We start from the raw sequence: 20,210 nt of genomic DNA, 5'->3' as shown, positions 1-20,210 counted from the left end.
TTTTGTGTTTGTGTTTTTTTACAGGTTCGGTTGTTGGACTTTGGATTCGAGGACTTCAATGACGGCGTTTTTTATATTCTCAATAAAATGGTTAATGGGGGATGTGTTTTTTAATTTCAATAAAATATTTTTTCTATGTGCTTGTATCTTTTTAAACTTTATTATCACCGCCTTAGTAATGGCGGCTGGCTGATTGACAACCTCCATTACTAAGGTGGGGCTTAATGTTAGCAGGTGCAGAGGCCAACACTAACCCCCCATTATTACCCCGGTACCCACCGCCACCAGGGATACTGGGAAGAGCCGAGTACAAACCAGTACCCGACCATCTGTAGTGACGGTAAGGCATCGGGGCGGCCGCAGGCTGTTAGTATCAGGCTGGGGAAGGCCAAAAACAGTGGCACCTACCACCCTGGTTTTGCTGCCTGCTGCTGCTGTTTTGCATATGGCTGGTTATGAAAATTGGGGGGGGACCCGACATCGTTCTTTCCAATTATTATTATTTTTTTTTAAATGACGTGGGGTCCCCCCCATTTTTCATAACCAGCCAGATGCAATAAAGCAGCAGCAGGCTAGCATTACCAGGGTGGGAAGGGCCACTGTATCTGGCCTTTCCCCTCCTGATACTTCCAGCCTGCGGCCGCCCCAGTGGCCGACCATCACTACAGATGGTCGAGTACTGGATGGTACCCGGCTCTTCCCAGCACCCCTGGTGGCGGTGGGTACCGGGGTAATAAAGGGGGTTAGTGTTAGCCTCTGCACCGGCTAATACTAAGCCCCGCCTTAGCAATGGATGCTGTTAATCAGCCGGCGGCCATTACTAAGGCAGTAGTATTATAGTTTAAAAAAAAAACAAAGACATAGAAAAAATATTTTATTGAAATAAAAAAAATCCACACAACCCTCATTAACCATTTTATTAATAAAAAAAAAGCCGTCATCGAAGTAGTCCTGGAATCCGACGTAGTCCAACGACCAAACCTGTAAGAAAACACACAAAAAACGATTAGTAACACATGTGTTAGGCTTAGATACAGTGCCCATGTGTGATACTGTCTGTGGGACCCTGTATCTAAGCCTACCACAAGGTAGGCTTAGATACAGGATCCAGCAAACAGTAATCTTATACAGTATAAGATTACTGTCTGCTGGACCCTGTATCTAAACCTACAGTGTGGTAGGCTTATATACAGGGCCCGTCAGCCAGGATCACACATGGGCCATGTATCTAAGCCTACCATGTGATTGGCTTAGATACAGGGCCCAGCAGACAGGAACACGCATGGGCCATGTATCTAAGCCTACCATGTGATTGGCTTAGATACAGGGCCCAGCAGACAGGATCACGCATGGGCCATGTATCTAAGCCTACCATGTGATTGGCTTAGATACAGGGCCCAGCAGACAGGATCACACAATCTGTGATCCTGTCTCATGGACCCCCTAAGCCTGTTACATCGTAGGCTTAGGGGTTGTGCAGTCCCTAAACATTGATGGCCTATCCACAGGATAGGCCATCAATAGCTTATGTGTCGGGGTCCGTCTCCCGGGACCCGCCAATCAGCTGTTTTGAAGGGGCCGCAGCACTCGTACGAGAGCTGCTTCCCCTTCATTTCACAACTCGCTCACACTGTGAATCGCCGACACGGATTCACAGTGTGACCGGAATGAAGTGACCGGAATGAAGGGGAGCAGCTCTCGTACGAGTGCTGCGGCCCCTTCAAAACAGCTGATTGGCGGGTCCCGGGAGTCGGACCCCAGCCAGTCAGGGCTAATCTTACCTTCCTCTTCAGCCGCGGCGGTAGTTCTGTCGTCTCGATGCTGTGCACGGCGCATAGCGCTGTGACGTCATGCGCTGTGCACAGCGCTTGACGTCAGGACCTCCGCTGCGATCCGGAACCAGGAAGGTAAGTAAAGTCTGTTAGGGTATGTTCACACGGCCTATTTACGGACGTAAATTGGGCGTTTTTACCCCGAATTACGCCCGAAAATAGCGCCTCAATAGCGCTGACAAACATCTGCCCATTGAAAGCAATGGGCAGACGTTTGTCTGTTCACACGAGGCGTATATTTACGCGCCGCTGTCAAAAGACGGCGCGTAAATAGACGCCCGCGTCAAAGAAGTGACCTGTCACTTCTTTGGCCGTAATTAGAGCCGTTATTCATTGACTCCAATGAATAGCAGCGCTAATTACGCCCGTAATTGACGCGGCGTTCAAGCGCCTGCACATGCCGGTACGGCTGAAATTACGGGGATGTTTTCAGGCTGAAACATTACCGTAATTTCAGCCGTAACGAACGCCCTCGTGTGAACATACCCTTACTATAGTAACAGGGGCCCGCGGCCCGAGTTACTATAGTAACTTTTTATTAATGTGGTGCGGGGGGCTGTGGGCCCCCTGGCTTCGGGGCATGGTCGCAATTGCGACCGCTGCGACCCCTATAGCTACACCAGTGTTTCAAACGAGATTACGCTTGCCTTGCTGGAATCTCACAGAAAAGATTCAGAAGTGTCAGGATTCTGAATAAACATCACGTTCAAACTTAGAGTATGTTCACACGCCCTATTTTCTGCTGTTTTTCGGACCATAAACGCCCGAAAAACGGCCAAAAAATCGGAAGCAGAACGTTGACGGAGCGTTTTTCGGGGCGTTTTTTTACGCGAAAACAGCTCCATATTTTGAGACGTTTTTGCTCGCAGTGAGCAAAAACGTCTCAAAATATGGAGCTGTTTTCGCGTAAAAAAACGCCCCGAAAAACGCTGTGAACATACCCTTATCAGAATGCAAATCACCTGAGCAATCTCTGAACAGACAATGAATCAGCTAAGAACCAGTTGGGAGATTTCAGGTCTGAAGCATGCCGAACTCTGAATGCAGCTATGGGCTATAATACAGGCTGTAACTTGGTATTATTACAAAATAAATAATGCTATTCTTTTACAAAGTTACTTAATTTTTTCTGTAGATTCATTCATGTATAGATAATAGAAAGGGCTGATAATATTATTCACACATATGTTTATAAATGTTTCTGGAGGTTATCAGAACTGGAGATATTTGACATAAATTAGTTATCGTCAACTTGTTATCACAAATTCTGTTGAAGAGCATTAGGGTGGAATTACACCTTGCAGATTTTGTTGTAGGAAATTCTGCGACTGAAAATGAGTTCCAATATTCTTAATGGCACTTGTAAAAATCGATGCACTTGCTGCAGAAAGAACCAATTTCAAATGAATGGAACTGATTTGCAGTCGCATAAATTTCTGCAACAAAATGTGCCGCTTTTGACAGCGAGCTTAGGCTAAATACATACGTTGCGTATTTTGATGCAGAAAATCTGCATCAAAACCGCAGGTATACACACGTAATTCCACAGCTAAAACTGCACTAATTGTGTGTCTTTTGATGCATTTTTATGTTCGTTTTTTACATTTTGATGCAGAAATTGGTGCGTTTTTATGCTGCAGATTTTGGTCAGTTTTTCTGTAAAACTAGTCAGATCGTTGCTGAAAGAATGATTTTGAAAAAGAAAAACACCTCCTTCAGTTTATTTTGCTGATGTAAAACGCGTGACATACCGATGCCATACGCGCGTAAAAAACACAGACACGCACCATACACTGTCACACGGAACTGCAACGCAGGAAAAACTCTGCGTTTTTTTCATGCACTCAAAACGCACACGTTCGTGTGAATAAGGCCTAAGAGTTGCGATTTTTGCAGCGGAATCACTGCTTTTCCATAAACACAATATCTGCTATTTGTTGGGTTTTAACCTCCCCATTGAATTCAATGGGGAAAACCTACAACAAATAAGCAGCATTTACGCAAATACAATTGACATGTTGCAGAATAAAAAACTGGACCGTAGCTCAATTTCTGAGCGTTTTTTTTACGCATTTACGCAGCGTGTGGATGAGATTTGTTCAAATATCCCCCACTCTGCTGTATTGTTTTTTGCTGTGGATTTTTGCAACAAAGTCTGCTGCGTAAAATCCACAGTATTTACTCTACGTGTGGACTTACCCTTAGTATATGTTCACACAGGGCGGATACACCGTAAAAGCACACAGAATATCCTGCTGAAAAACTGCACTTTTTTCCGACAGAATGTCTGCTGTGAAAAACTGCACGTAAAGTAAACAATGTTTCATACCCGTTGGGTAAGTATAATCCGCCACAAAAACGGCAACAACTGTTATTTGTTGGGGGTTTCACTTTTCCAATTGAATTCAATGGGGAAAATCCGCAACTAAAGAGCAGTGATTCCGCAGCATAAATTGACATGCTGCGGATTAACCCCTTCCCGCAAATCAGCGTTACTGTACTTCCTTTTTAGCTTTGCGTTCCCGCAAATGGGTGTACAGTAACGCCCTGAGGATGAAGCGGGCACAGGAGCTAGGTGCGCTTCATCTTTAGCGCGTGTTGGCTATAATGTAAACTTGACATCCCGCTGCAACGGCGGCGATCACAGTTATCGCAGATCGCCGCTGTTTAACCCCTTAAATGCTGCTGTCAATAGTGACAGCGGCATTTAAGTGATTTATACAGAGGGAGGGGGCTCCCTCTGTACCCCGTTGGCCCCCCGCGAAAAATCGCGGGGTGGTGATGGTATGGCAACCAGGAAGCCCAGCAACGGCTTCCTAGTTGCCAGGTACATGAGCCTTTTAGGTCCTGCCCGAGGCAGGATGTTATAGGCTTAACTGTCAGTTGCAAAATGACAGTTGCAATACACTGCACTACATCAGTACATACAGAAGTAGTGCAGTGTACTGTACTGGGATCAGAAGATCAGATCTTCAAGTCCCCTAGTAAGTGTAAAATAAAAAGTGAAAAAAAGTAAAAATAATGTTTTAGATAAATAAATAAGTAAATAAAAGTTGTATGTAATAAAAACAATAATCGCTGTTTCCCTGATCAAGCCCTTTATAATTAGAAAAGAATGAACAATTTTTCCGCACGGTGAACACTGTAAAAAAATAAAATAAAAAACAATGCCAGAATTTCCTTTTTTGGTGACGTTGTTTCCAAAACAATGGAATAAAAAGTGATCAAAATGTCGCACATACCCCAACATGGTACCAATAAAAACTACAGTTTGTCACGCAAAAAAATAAAAAAGTTATGGCTCTCCGGATATTTGTGACACTAAAACATTATTTTATTTAGAAAAAAGTGTTTTTATTGTGTAAAAGTAGTAAAATATATAAAAACTATAAGAATTTCGTATTTTCATAAGCGTTTCGAACCGCAGAATAAAGTAAACATAATGTTTATACTGCACAGAGAACGCTGTTAAAAATGTATAAAAAAAAACAGTCAGAGAATTTATGTTTTTTGGTCTCCTCACCTCCCAAAAAATTGAATAAAAACTGATCAAAGTATCACATGTACCCCAAAATGAAACTAATGAAAACTACAGCTCGCCCCTTGAAAATCAAGCACGAAAAAAGTTATGACTGTTGGAACGCAATAATGCAAAACGACGGCCCAGACTAATTCATATGTGCAGCAGTTCTTCACCTAAAACGCCACATAATCATTTGCTAGCCGCCACTGGTAGACCGTGTAAATGCAGCGTAAACTATGACATTTTGGGGTCTGTGCTACATATGGGGCTAGTGAAGAAGTCAAAGATTAGGCAATGCTGGAGTGCGGATATTTTGTACAATACCACGGACACCCTTTAGAAGTGCGACCCCTGCATCCAAAAATATGGCCTGTGCATGAAGGATTGGTTCAAAGCGTATGCCACTATCCATGGATAATTAATTTTATTATTCATTTACCCCATTATTACATCATCCTATTATGACCTGATGCACTCCGCCCAGCTTACATATACCATGATGTACTCCGCACAGATTACATATACCCTAATATAAATATACTCCGCACAGATTACATATACCCTGATGTACTCTGCACAGCTTACATATACCCTGATGTACTCCGCACAGCTTACATATACCCTGATGTACTCCGCACAGCTGACATATACCCTGATGTACTCCGCACAGCTTACATATACCCTGATGTACTCCACACAGATTACATATGCCCCCACATTATAAACTGAAACAACAGTAAAACACTAAACAAAACTACTACCAAGCAAAATCTGCACTTCCGAAAGCCAAATGGCTGTCCTTCTGGGCCTGGCAGTGTGCCCAAACAGCAGTTTATGATCACATACGGGGTATTACTGTACTCTTGAGAACCGCTTAACAATTTATGGGGTGTGTGTCTCCAGTAATACAAGCTGGGCACAACACATTCGGCACTGAAATAGCATATCTGTGGAAAAATGGCAATTTTCAATCTGCAGCATCCACTTTGCACTAATTTCTGCAAAAGCTTTGGGGTCAAAATGCTCACTACACTTTTAGATGAGTTCCTTAAGGGGTGTAGTTTCCTAAAGGGGGTCACTTCTCGGGGGTTTTCACTGTACTGGTACCTCAGCGCAATGCAACATGGCACCAAAAACAATTTTGTAAAATCTCCACTCCAAAAATGAACTTGCGCTTTTTCCCTTTAGACCCTTGTCGTGTGTCCAAATAGCAGTTTACAACCACATATGGGGTATTTCCCTACTCAGGAGATATTGTGTAACACATTTTGGGGTGTCTTTTCTCCTGTATTCCTTGTGGAAATGAAAAATTATGAGCTAAATCTACATATTATTGAAAAAACACGGCCCAATTCTAATTAAATCTATAAAACACTTGAGGGATCAAAATACTCACTACACCTCTAATTAAATTATTTGAGGAGTATAGTCTCCAAAATGGGATCACACCTGGGGAATTTCTACTATACTGGTACTTCAGGGGCACTGCAAATGCAACATGGCCTCCAGAAACCAATTCAGCAAAATGTGAGCTGCAAAATCGAAATGGTGCTCCTTCCCTTCTGAGCCCTGCCGTGGGTCCAAACAGCAGTTTATTATCACATATGGGGTATTGCTGTAGTCAGGAGAAATTGCTTTACAAATGTTGAGGTGCCTTTTCTCCTTTATTCCTTATAAAAATTAGAAAATTCTATGTTTTTTCAGAAAAAAAGTAGATTTTCATCTTCACAGACTAATTCCAATAAATACAGCAAAAAAGCCTGTGGAGTCAAAATGCAAACTATACCACTAGAAAAATTTCTTGAGGGGTGTAGTTTCAAAAATGGGGTCACTTTTGGGGGTTTTCCACTGTTTAGGTCCCTCCAGTGCGTTGCAAACGTGACACGGCACCGAAAACCATTTCAGTAAAATCAGCGCTCCAAAATCCAAATGGCACTCCTTCCCTTCTGAGTAGAGATGAGCGAACCGGGACAACCGAACCCGGTTTCGGTCCGAACTTCCAGAAAAGTTCTGTTCTCAGCGAATCCGAACTTCACCGGGTTTGGCCGAACCCGTTTTGACCGAACCCGGCTACATTTTGGCGCCTGCCACATGTTACATCTAAAATTTCACAAGATCACCTGACATCAGGCTACCCCATAATGCCTTGCAAACGGCTCTCCCTGCCAATCGGGAGGCAGCATAGGGGCGGGCTCAAGCCTGCAATAAAAGTCTATGCACGGAGCTCAGCGGCCATTTTAGAGACAGGAGCTGTAGGGATAGCATCTCTGTGCAGTAAGGGAAAGCTTTAGGAATCTAAAAGGCAGGAATCCAGCAATCGAAGGGGCTCATCCACTACTCAATACTCAGCCAGTGTGTGAATACACTTTTATAAGGGGCTCATCCCCGTTGCATCCAACTTGCAATACAGGCAGGCTTTGTAGTACTACAACGCCCAGCATTCCCTGAGTCAGTGCACAGTGGCTGATAGAAATTCTCATTCATTGCCATTTGCCAAGCCAGTGTGTGAATACGCTTTTAGAAGGGGCTCATCCCCGGCCGTTAACATAACAAACAAATAACAATCCAACTTGCAATACAGGCAGCCATTGTAGTAGACGTAGTACTACAATGCCCAGCATTCCCTGAGTGCACCGTGGCGTGGCTGATAGAAATTCTCATTCATTGCCATTTGCCAAACCAGTGTCAGTGTGTGAATACGCTTTTAGAAGGGGCTCATCCCCGGCCGTTAACATAACAAACAAATAACAATCCAACTTGCAATACAGGCAGCCTTTGTAGTAGACGTAGTACTACAACGCCCAGCATTCCCTGAGTGCACCGCGGCGTGGCTGATAGAAATTATCATTCATTGCCATTTGGCAAGCCAGTGTCAGTGTGTGAATACGCTTTTAGAAGGGGCTCATCCCCGGCCGTTAACATAACAAACAAATAACAATCCAACTTGCAATACAGGCAGCCTTAGTAGTAGACGTAGTACTACAACGCCCAGCATTCCCTGAGTGCACCGCGGGGTGGCTGATAGAAATTCTAATTCATTGCCATTTGCCAAGCCAGTGTCAGTGTGTCAATACGCTTTTAGAAGGGGCTCATGCCCGGCCGTTAACATAACAAACAAATAACAATCCAACTTGCAATACAGGCAGCCTTTGTAGTAGACGCAGTACTACAATGCCCAGCATTCCCTGAGTGCACCGCGGAGTGGCTGATAGAAATTATCATTCATTGCCATTTGCCAAGCCAGTGTCAGTGTGAATACGCTTTTAGAAGGGGCTCATCCCCCGGGTTTTGATTCAACTTGCTGCACTCCAGCAGTGAAATGTCTGGTAAAAAAAAGGTTGTGAAAGGACGGGGTAGAGGAAAAAACACCCATGCTGTCTCCTCTTCCAGTCCAAATTTTGGATCTGTTGGTGCCAGACCCAGTACCAGCATTTGTGACACAAGACATGTGCCCAGTTCCACTAGTAGCAGCAGCCATGTGCCTGCTAGTAGTAGTAGCAGTATCAGCAAGCCAGACTTGTCCATCTCCTCCGGTGGGCGGGTTACTTTAGACAATACGGCCATTGTGGACTGGTTGGCTGGCTCGCGGTCATCTCAGCAGGAAGACTCTGATGATCTGGCTTCAAGCCAGGTTTCGTTGGATTCCAGATCCTCTACAGTTCCTTGGCACAGTGACAGTAGTAATATAGGTATTTCTAGTGTTTCCATTCCATCATCTATGTCTTCGCTCCCCCTTCCTAGCGGGAAGCCATCTTTCCTGAGAGTCCTAAGAGACATCTCCTCGGGTACGAAGGAAGACACTGAACAACATAGTGATGATGATGATTTGTTTTCCGCGAGTCAGCCAATGGAGTGTGTTGCGGCGGTAGTGGAGGTGGAAGCGGGATCCGAGACGCATAGCTGCGGTAGTGGGGGTGTTGGTGGTGGTAGCCGTGGTGGCAGATGCAGTAATGAGGGGGGGCATGGAGCCCGCCATGATGTCACATCACATTCACAACACAGTGACAGAAGTGGCGGGGATGATGAGGAAGGCTATGATGATGATGTTGTTTTAGACAGGACGTGGGAACCAGGTGACGAGGTGATGATGGCGTCAGAGGAGGAGGTTAGTAGTGGCGGCACTGGCCGTGATAAACAGCCAAGCCGAGGTAGGGGCAGAAGTCAATCTGCAAAATGTTGCAGCGGTAGGGTCAGCTCAGGAGCCAGTGACGGCGACACTGATGCTGGTGTAGGCTCCCGAAAAAAGCCTGCCAGACAAGGGGCAAGCTCGGGTGGTGGTGGTGGTGGTGGTGTTGGTGGTGGACGTGGTACTACTTCTTTACGGTACTCTGCCGCGTTGCAATTTTTCTGTAACTTCCCGGAGGACGAAAACATGGCACAGTGCCGTATCTGCAAGCAGAAAGTAAGGCGTGGGCAGGGCAGCAATGTAGGAACTACCGCTCTACGTAAACACATGGAGTGGCATCACAAGGCCATGTGGGACAATCTACATGCCCCACCATCATCATGTACATCTAATGAAGACCCCACTGCCGCTGCTGCTGCTGCTGCTCCGAGTCCCTGTCATCTAAGTAGTAGCCAGGCCTTATCCACCATGTCGTTGTCATCGTCATCATCACTGTCATCTAGTGCTACTCCTACGTCCCGTTAGTTATCCATTACGGAATTGTTGTCCAATAAGCAACAATATATACCCAGTCATCCACTTGTCGTGCGGCTTAATTCACACCTGGTTAAGTTGTTGGTGGTGCAGTCGCTGCCGTTACACCTGGTCGACTCCGCCGGCTTCAAGCAATTGATGGTGTATGCTCAGCCTAGGTGGTGAATACCTAGCCGACATTACTTCTCCAAAACAGCTGTCCTTGCCTTGCACAAGCATGTGGAGGAAAAGGTGTGCCAGTCCTTGCAATTATCCGTGTGCAACAGGGTACATGCCACCGTCGACACGTGGAGCAGCAACTATGGGCAGGGACAGTACATGTCTTTCACGGCCCACTGGGTCAATATTTTGCAGTCCGATGCACCACCGCAGCAATGCCAGGCATTACCACCTCCACGCTTGTATCTTTCTGGTTCAACTCCGGACACCAGGCGCCTACCATCCTCCTCCTCCTACTCCTCCTCCTCCTCCTTGCCTTCCTCCTTGGATGTCTTCCCGTCCCCGACAGGACACAGCGTATCTTCCACTCCTCCTCCCTCCTCTTTTCATAGGTGCAAGGTGAAGCGCCACAACGCTGTCTTACACCTGCTGAGCCTGGGCGAGAAAAGCCACACAGGGCAGGAGCTGCTGCTCTGCATCAAGGAGGAAATCTCACACTGGCTGTCTCCTCTGAAACTCACACTGGGCAATGTTGTCTCTGATAACGGGAAGAACGTTGTGGCTGCATTGCGTCTAGGTCACCTGACACACGCACCTTGCATGGCACATGTGATCAATCTGGTCATAATACGCTTCTTAAAGTCATATGTTGGTTTGAAGGGTGTGCTGGCCATGTCCAGGAGGGTTTGCGTTTGCTTTAGACGTTCGTATGCATTTAAGCACGCCCTCCTGGACTTGCAGCGTCAAAACAACCTCCCAGAACACAGCCTGATTTACGACGTTCCAACACGCTGGAATTCCACCCTGCACATGTTGGACCGTCTGTACGAACAGCGGAAAGCCGTGAATGATTTCCTGATGCAGCAGATGGGCAGCGTTTGGAACCAGTGTAATTTCGAGCTCAGGCACTGGCAGCTTGTTAGAGACGCATGTCGCGTTTTGAGGCCCTTTGAAGAGGCCACACGATTTGTGAGCCGTGACGCTAGCGGAATGAACGATGTTATGCCGCTGATATTCATTATGGAGCAAATGCTTACTGCGATGATTCAGCAAAGGATGGAGGAAGGATCACATCTGGCTATGGATGTTGAGGAGTAGGAGGAGGATGAGGATGAGGAAACAGGACCTGAAGAGGAGCTGGATTTGGAGATGGAATCACAGGAAGGGATAGGGGACGAGGCAGCCGCACAATATGACAGTGATGGTGGTGATGACGAGTCTGACGACGACCTTGATGATGGACAACCATGGCAGTATGGGGGGGAGATGGAACCAACCGGGCCCTCTGAAACGCTGGCCAGGATGGCGAGCTGTATGCTTCGTTACTTGCGCGCTGACTGTCGCATTGTTAGCATGAAGCAAAGAGATGAGTACTGGATAGCCACACTTTTAGACCCTCGGTATAATGCCAGAATGGGGGAGTTTTTTGCGCCTTCCGAGAGGGAGGCAAAATGGGCTTATTATCGAGGGAAGCTATGCAGCCAGCTTGTCACGGCTTTCAAACGGCAAACACCTGCTGCAAGCATGTCTGACCGGGGGGCCACTCTCCGCTCCCCACTGTCTCATCGTTCCACCGCCTCTGGCAGAGCTACCTCTGCAACAGGCGGCAGCCGCGACAGCAGCAGCAGAAGCAGCAGCAGCCAATTCAGTTTGGAAAATATGATGACAACATTTTTACATCCAATACCCCGACCTGACACACATCGTAGTCACCAAAGGGATGTTCACCATCACCAGGTGCAGCACCTAAACAACCAGGTTCACTCGTACCTGGACTGTGCCCTTTCTCCGTCAGAAATGCTGATCCCAAACCCCATGGACTTCTGGGTCAGCAGATTGGATCATTGGCAAGAACTGGCCCAGTTTGCCATGGGTGTACTGTCTCGTCCACCCTCCAGTGTAGCATCAGAGAGGGTATTCAGCGCGGCAGGGGGCTTCGTCACCCCTAAGCGAACAAGATTGTCCGCCAACAGCTTGGAAAATCTCACGTTTCTGAAAATGAATTAAGCGTGGATCGGTGAGGATTTTAAAACCCCTGTGCCTGATGCCACTGATTAGATCTGACATTGCTGCTGCTGCCGCTGCCGCCTGCTACTGTCGCCTGCTACTACGGGATACTGTTCTGTCCACTTTTTTTTTAATGTGCCGCTGTTGGTGCTGCTACTACTTCTACCACCAATCCACCCCCAGTGCCGTCTGCTACAAGCAGGCCTGCCCCACCCACAGGGCTTTGTCCTGTGACTGTCGTCCAGTCTCTTTTTTTAATATGCTGCTACTACTACTACTACCAGTCTACCACCCTTGCTGTCTGTGTTGGCTACCTCTACTACCACCAATACACCTCCACTGCCGCCCGTCTGCTACAAGCAGGCCTGAGGCCTGCCCCACCACAGGGCTTTGTCCTGTCACTGTCGTCCAGTCTCTTTTTTTAATGTGCTGCTACTACTACTACCAGTCTACCACCCTTGCTGTCTGTGTTGGCTACCTCTACTACCACCAATACACCTCCACTGCCGCCCGTCTGCTACAAGCAGGCCTGAGGCGAGGCCTGCCCCACCACAGGGCTTTGTCCTGTGACTGTCGTCCAGTCTCTTTTTTTTAATGTGCTGCTACTACTACCAGTCTACCACCTTTGCTGTCTGTGTTGGCTACCTCTACTACCACCAATTTTGGCCCCACAAGACCTCTTCAAACCTGACATGGTGCCTAAAATATATTCCAATAAAAAGGAGGCCCAAAAATCCACTAGGTGCTCCTTTGCTTCTGAGGCCTGTGTTTCAGGCCATTAGCACACTAGGGCCACATGTGGGATATTTCCAAAAACTGCAGAATCTGGGAAATAAATATTGAGATGTAATTCTTGGGTAAACCCTTCTGTGTTACAGGACAAAATGTATTACAAATTAATTTTGGCAAAAAAAATGAAATTTGAAAATTTCACCTCTACTTTCGTTCAATTCCTGTAAAACACCTAAAGAGTTAAAACACTTTCTGAATGCTGTTTTGAATACTTTGAGGTGTGCAGATTTCAAAATGGTGTGTTTTATGGGGGTTTCTAATATATAGGGCCCTCAAAACCACTTAAGAACTTACCTCGTCCATGAAAATATAGCCTTTTGAAATTTTTCTTTAAAATTTGAGAAATTGCTGCTAAAGTACTAAGCCTTGTAACGTCCTACAAAAATAAAAGGATGTTCAAAAAATGATGCAAACATAAAGTAGACATATGGGATATGTTAATTAGTAACTATTTTGTATGGTATTACTATCTGTTTGACAAGCAGATACATTTAAAATTAGAAAAATCATAATTTTTTCTAATTTTCCCTAAATTTTGGTGTTTTTCACAAATAAGCAATAAATTTATCGAATTTATCGAATGTTTGAAAAACGGCCGCGTAAAAAAACACTGCCTCGAAAAAGAAGTGCAGGACACTTCTTGGGACATTTGTGGACTGTTTTTCATAGACTCTATTAGAAAAAGCTCCAAAATCGCGAGTGGATCAAAAAACGAAACGCAAGGGAAAACAGCTCCATATTTTCAGACGTTTTTGACTCAGCATGTGAACATACCCTGAGTAAGAGAGTAGGGGATACTAAAGGTTTACAAACTCTTAAATTGTGCAATTAACTTTTTATAAACTATTTTAATACAGAGTGCCTGCTCCATCTCCTAGCCTAGCATGTAGTGTTGACACAAGCAATCTTGGCTATTAGAATCAGCTATTAGATTCATAATCTGCAGTACAGTGAGGCTGCTTCCAATAATACAGGAGACAGGGAAACAGAGCTCCTTTTATTTAGAATTTAATATGTTATGCACGATGTGCAGCACGGAGGTACACCTGCAATATCTATTAAATAAGAAAGGATGACTCATAAAGTATATTGCAGTAGAAAGAAAAATGAAGGTTCTAGCTTATTTTATTTTTTAATACAAACAGGAGGTACACCTTAAGATAAGACTGAGGGGGAGCTGAATGGAATCTATACAAGGTTATATACCAACAAAAATCAAAATATATTCTGAGAAATAATCAAAAAAATGACAAATACTATAAATTGTTTAGCATAAGAACTTAGGTTTCATGTGCTCTGGAATTGTATGACATGCATATATTTCCTTGCTTTTGTTCTGAATGTATTATTTAAGCCATATAGGCAAAAAGCTGTGTTCTTTTCAAGTATTGCTTCAATGTTAAAAATATTCATAATAAACTTATTTCTCATCGAGATTATTATTATTATTATTATTATTATTATTATATAAAGTTGGCTGACTTCCCATTTCGCAAATACTAGAGACATGTTCAATGATGACTGGATTTACTGCTCGAGAGCTATATGTACAAAATGCCGTTCCCACTAATAAAAACATTTTAAAATCATATGAAAATCACAAATTTTTTTGCAAATAAAGACGCAAAATGAAATCAATATATCCATTTATATTATTGAACAAGGACCATATAAAGTCAATACTTACATGATATCACATTGCCACCTGCATTGAAACTAAGTATTCCTCTATCATAGCAGAGAGCTATATGACATGTATATAAGTATCAAATGGAGACTACAGCACCAGCTGTTACTGCATGAGCTTTAACCTGACCCTGAGGACCAGGAGCCTTTCCCACAGGGCTGCCCATAGACACAAGGCTCCTGGGATATTTGATGCAGTAGCTCAATACAAATCATTTTTTTATGTCATTTTAATTTTTAATAAATCCTTCACTGATAACCTCACCTTAACATTTTATTTTATGTTAATGTGTTACTATGTTTTATGTAGACTGGAGCAGACATTTGTGGATTTTTTCAAGATACCACCTACGAATTATGTGCCCGGTGGATGGAACTTGGAGCATTTTACCCATTTTCAAGAAATCACAATGGAATAGGATGGGTGGTAAATTATTATAGAAATGTTACTTTGGTTTTGTTTGATTTTACTGTCTTTGATCCGAAATTTTTTAGCAATCATATATATACTATATTCTACGTTTCATTTATTTTTATTTTATTGTGACTATAGGTCTTATTCTTTGTTATACATTAAACATATTGTACTTGTGCTTTAGAAATATACTAGGGCACTATAAATCAAGTAAAAGATGAGAATGATCTTTAAAATTGAACTCTGCCTTTGGAGCTACATTACTGAAATATTAGTAAATTATCTCAATAATGTTATGCTAACAAATTGTCATGCTGTCTCCATTAGTGAATAATGTTGAATAAACCAATGATATTACTAAATAATAAGGGCATCCATGTATAAATCACATGGGTCAACAGCAGGAATTGTATTATTACAAATATTATTTCTATATTTCAGAGACAAGATCCAGTCAGCTTTGATGCAAACTTTGAAGCTTTATCAAGAAATGTCCTGAATATTAGATATACGCTTCTGCCTTACTTATACACCTTGCTTTTTGATGCTCATACTACTGGTTCAACTGTGGTGAGACCGCTTCTGCATGAGTAAGTAGCTTAATTTTATGGCATTTTCAAAACATTTCTAGATTCTATATTTCATTTGGAAATTCTCAACAAAAAAAAAGAAACGAAAACTAGAAATCCAAAAAGCTTGAAATAGTAATATTAATTTAAAAAAAAGCAAGTTCAGTCAGATAGAAAATCAGATCATACTTGCTCATGTTCGTAAACGTGTTTCATAGGGTGAATTTCCGTGGCACTTTATAATAGTATGATCGTGATAGTTAACCTTCTGCATCTTGCTATAAACTGAATGGTGTTGAGAAATTAAAACTTCAAACATTTTTATGAGCCCAAAATTTTCTCTGAGAACTTGTACCTTCCATTATAAAATCTCTTATGGTTTGTCAGAAAGCTGCATTGCTTAATACAGTAGGTGAAAACCTAGATTAATAAAGGGCTGAATAATTCTGTTGCCCACACTGGAACCCAATGATGAACCTGTTACCTTTATTACCACACATTACAGACATTAGCCTGTGTTTTTCTTACATTACTTAACTAGATAATTTTCCAAAAACTAGTAAGTAACATGCAAGTGTGATAAATCGCCAAATCAAGAGCTAATCTTAGCAAGTCGATAACATTCCCAAGACTTGCATTTATACGTTACAATAATCGTGTGTTCTTTACATAATTGTTCCTCTCATGCTGTTTCCATTACAAATGACAGGTGCCTGTTTACATGACTAGATGTACTTGCAACCAATGATAAGTCAGCATAAAAGATGCGAATTACAAACGAGCGAATAATCACGGATCGTTTGCTCGCTGCACGAGTTTACACTGGACAATAATTGAGAATGTTAATTTGATCTAAAAATTTATTTGGGCGATTGTCGCCATGTGTAACAGGCCCTTCAGAGTTGTTACGAAAATTACATACAGTGGAGGAAATAAGTATTTGATCCCTGGCTGATTTTGTAAGTTTGCCCACTGTCAAAGTCATGAACAGTCTAGAATTTTTAGGCTAGGTTAATTTTACCAGTGAGAGATAGATTATATATAAAAAAAAAAAAAGAAAATCACATTGTCAAAATTATATATATTTATTTGCATTGTGCACAGAGAAATAAGTATTTGATCCCCTACCAACCATTAAGAGTTCAGCCTCCTCCAGACCAGTTACACGCTCCAAATCAACTTGGTGCCTGCATTATAGACAGCTCTTACATGGTCACCTGTATAAAAGACTCCTATCCACAGACTCAATGAATCAGTCGGAGTCTAACCTCTACAACATGGGCAAGACCAAAGAGCTTTCTAAGGATGTCAGGGACAAGATCATAGACCTGCACAAGGCTGGAATGGCTACAAAACCATAAGTAAGACGCTGGGTGAGAAGGAGACAACTGTTGGTGCAATAGTAATAAAATGGAAGACATACAAAATGACTGTCAATCGCTATCGATCCGGGGCTCCATGCAAAATATCACCTCGTGGGTTATCCTTGATCCTGAGGAAGGTAAGAGCTCAGCCGAAAACTACACGGGGGGAGCTTGTTAATGATCTCAAGGCAGCTGGGACCACAGTTACCAAGAAAACCATTGGTAACACATTACGCCGTAATGGATTAAAATCCTGCAGTGCCCGCAAGGTCCCCCTGCTCAAGAAGGCACATGTACAGGCCCGTCTGAAGTTTGCAAATGAACATCTGGATGATTCTGAGAGTGATTGGGAGAAGGTGCTGTGGTCAGATGAGACTAAAATTGAGCTCTTTGGCATTAACTCAACTCACCGTGTTTGGAGGAAGAGAAATGCTGCCTATGACCAAAAGAACACCGTCCCCACTGTCAAGCATGGAGGTGGAAACATTATTTTTTGGGGGTGTTTCTCTGCTAAGGGCACAGGACTACTTCACCGCATCAATGGGAGAATGGATTGAGCCATGTACCATCAAATCCTGAGTGACAACCTCCTTCCCTCCACCAGGACATTAAAAATGGCTCGTGGCTGGGTCTTCCAGCACGACTATGACCCGAAACATAGAGCCAAGGCAACAAAGGAGTGGCTCAAAAAGAAGCACATTAAGGTCATGGAGTGGCCTAGCCAGTCTCCAGACCTTAATCCCATTGAAAACTTATGGAGGGAGCTGAAGATCCGAGTTGCCAAGCGGCAGCCTCGAAATCTTAATGATTTACAGATGATCTGCAAAGAGGAGTGGGCCAAAATTCCATCTAACATGTGTGCAAAACTCATCATCAACTACAAAAAACGTCTGACTGCTGTGCTTGCCAACAAGGGTTTTGTCGCCAAGTATTAAGTCTTGTTTGGCAAAGGGATCAAATACTTATTTCTCTGTGCACAATGCAAATAAATATATATAATTTTGACTATGTGATTTTCTGTTTTTTTTTTTTAGATAATCTATCTCTCACTGGTAAAATTAACCTAGCCTAAATATCCTAGACTGTTCATGTCTTTGACAGTGGGCAAACTTACAAAATCAGCAAGGGATCAAATACTTATTTCCTTCACTGTAGTTATGTTACTTTTACTTACGGTATAAAGATATTGGCCCTTTTTTTAGCTGGACTGTTTTGAAAAAGTGACAAACTGTTGGATCGGCAGACATATGATTGTCAATTGTAAACTTTGAATTTTATTTTATTAGCATACTCATGAATTACAAAGTGAAAGTTTTACCATCAGTTACTATGGATCTAATGCAAATGCTACAATCGATATGACAGCACTCCCTGTTTTCACTGCAAAATAAATGGCCACCATAACTGTCATATCTCTAAGTATAAGAAACTTAATTATTAACATGATTACCAAATTGTACTCAACAAGTTTACTAATATATGGACTTTTTTACATTTTAAGCAGAAATCCTGTTTTCTATATTATGGATATTGTAAATGTAAAGCTGCAGTATTTGTGTCTTCAGACTATAAAGTGTGAAGAAATTGAAATCACTGGTAAATAGATCCTTGACTTTTCTGAAAAGTTTTTACAAATCATTACATCTATTTTTTATTAACTCATTATCGGGTCACATGACTTCTATTTTCCCACTGGTTCCTTCACCTGCCAAGATACGATGGTTCACTAGACCACATGTGTGATGTGAAATATACTACGTGGTTCAGTCTGGCAGTCCGCCATCCAGTCTGGCCGTCCGCTTTCTATTATTTGGATCTCTGGTGCCTTGATATCTTTTTTTGAATTAAGAATATACCTGTGACAAAGTGGGAGGTCGCTCCAAATAAAGCATGGTGGTGCATGTGATTTGCCCCAACAACTCTATGTTATCAAATCAGAGAAGAGAAAAGTACTTGATCCAGCACTATTAAAAGGAAAATTCTTCCAATATTATTGTAAATTAGTTTAAAAATGCAATGAGCACAGAGAGGTGGATGAAGCAAACCTATGCGTTTCGAACAAATCACTCGTTCTTAATAATGGCTTGCCAGCTTACAATAAAGTTGGAAGAATTTTCCTTCTAATAATGCTGGATCAAGTACTTTTCTCTTCTCTGATTTAAACGTTGGCCGCAACGAGGATTCATGCACATTACGGGATGAGACGCTGGAGACGGTGAGCTGGAGGATTCTCCGCCTTTTTTCTCTTTCAGTCATCAAATCAGAATTTGGAAAGAAAGGGGCCTATACGATGTTCTGCATATGTATCCTGTTTTTCTTGTGTTCGCCTTTCATCAGAACGGCTAACTGATAAGAAGTTGTAATGATGCCCATATTGACTGTTGCTGAGACTTAAATAATTTGATGTAAGAGGAAAACTCAAGGACTTATATTTTAAAGTGATTTATTTATATTCTAACTCGAAATACTGTATACGTAAGAACACATATTTCATCCTTCTATGTATGTTAACTACTGTAGCAACTTACATTTTTAATTATGATTTTGCGATTTGAGATTTTTTATAATAAAATACATGATAATCACATTTGTTTGTTGTTCCAATTTTTAAGATTCATTGAAGATAAGGCAACATGGGATATTTATGAACAATTCTTGTGGGGTGCAGCATTCATGATCAGCCCCGTACTCAGGAATGTAAGTAAAATCGAAATTCCTCACATTGATATAGACTTCAAAAACAGAGTTCTGCTGTTTCACAGATATATGATCTTTATCTTGACTTTTAATGCATTAACACCTTTACGACGAAGGATGGATATATCCATCCTATGCAGGAGCTAAATTCCCAGATAATGGCGGATATATCCGTTCTCTGATTGCGTGGGTACTGCCACTGTATCCACGCGATCAGCGGCACGAGCACCACTATTATACACAGTCTGGCTCCTGCCCAACTGCCGGAATCAAAGCGCTCTCTGATTCTGGAAGTTTAACCCATTACATGCAGCTGTCAATAGCAACAGCAGCATCTAATGTGTTTGACAGAGGAGAGAGCTCCCTCTGTCACCCCATCAGCGCCCCTGCAAAGAAATCGCGGGGTGCCGTTGGGTTTTCATGGCAGCCGGGGACCTAACAATAGCCCACAGGTCAGAGGCATAGCCTAATAGATTGCCTGTCAGTTTTACTCTGACAGGCAAAAC

General features: G+C 42.8%; 1 protein-coding gene across 1 annotated transcript in view; it reads left to right on the top strand.

Annotated features, from left to right (window-relative positions):
* The window catches only part of SI (sucrase-isomaltase), a 210,546-nt gene that overhangs the window by 131,098 nt on the left and 59,238 nt on the right, over positions 1-20,210 (top strand). The window contains 2 exon segments of the mRNA XM_075863657.1: positions 18,251-18,260; positions 19,048-19,058. Of these exon segments, the coding sequence (XP_075719772.1) occupies positions 18,251-18,260; positions 19,048-19,058 (21 nt within the window).

Source organism: Rhinoderma darwinii, chromosome 4 (genome assembly GCF_050947455.1).
Source record: "Rhinoderma darwinii isolate aRhiDar2 chromosome 4, aRhiDar2.hap1, whole genome shotgun sequence".
NCBI lineage: Eukaryota > Metazoa > Chordata > Amphibia > Anura > Rhinodermatidae > Rhinoderma > Rhinoderma darwinii.
This window is presented reverse-complemented; position numbering and strand designations above follow the sequence as displayed.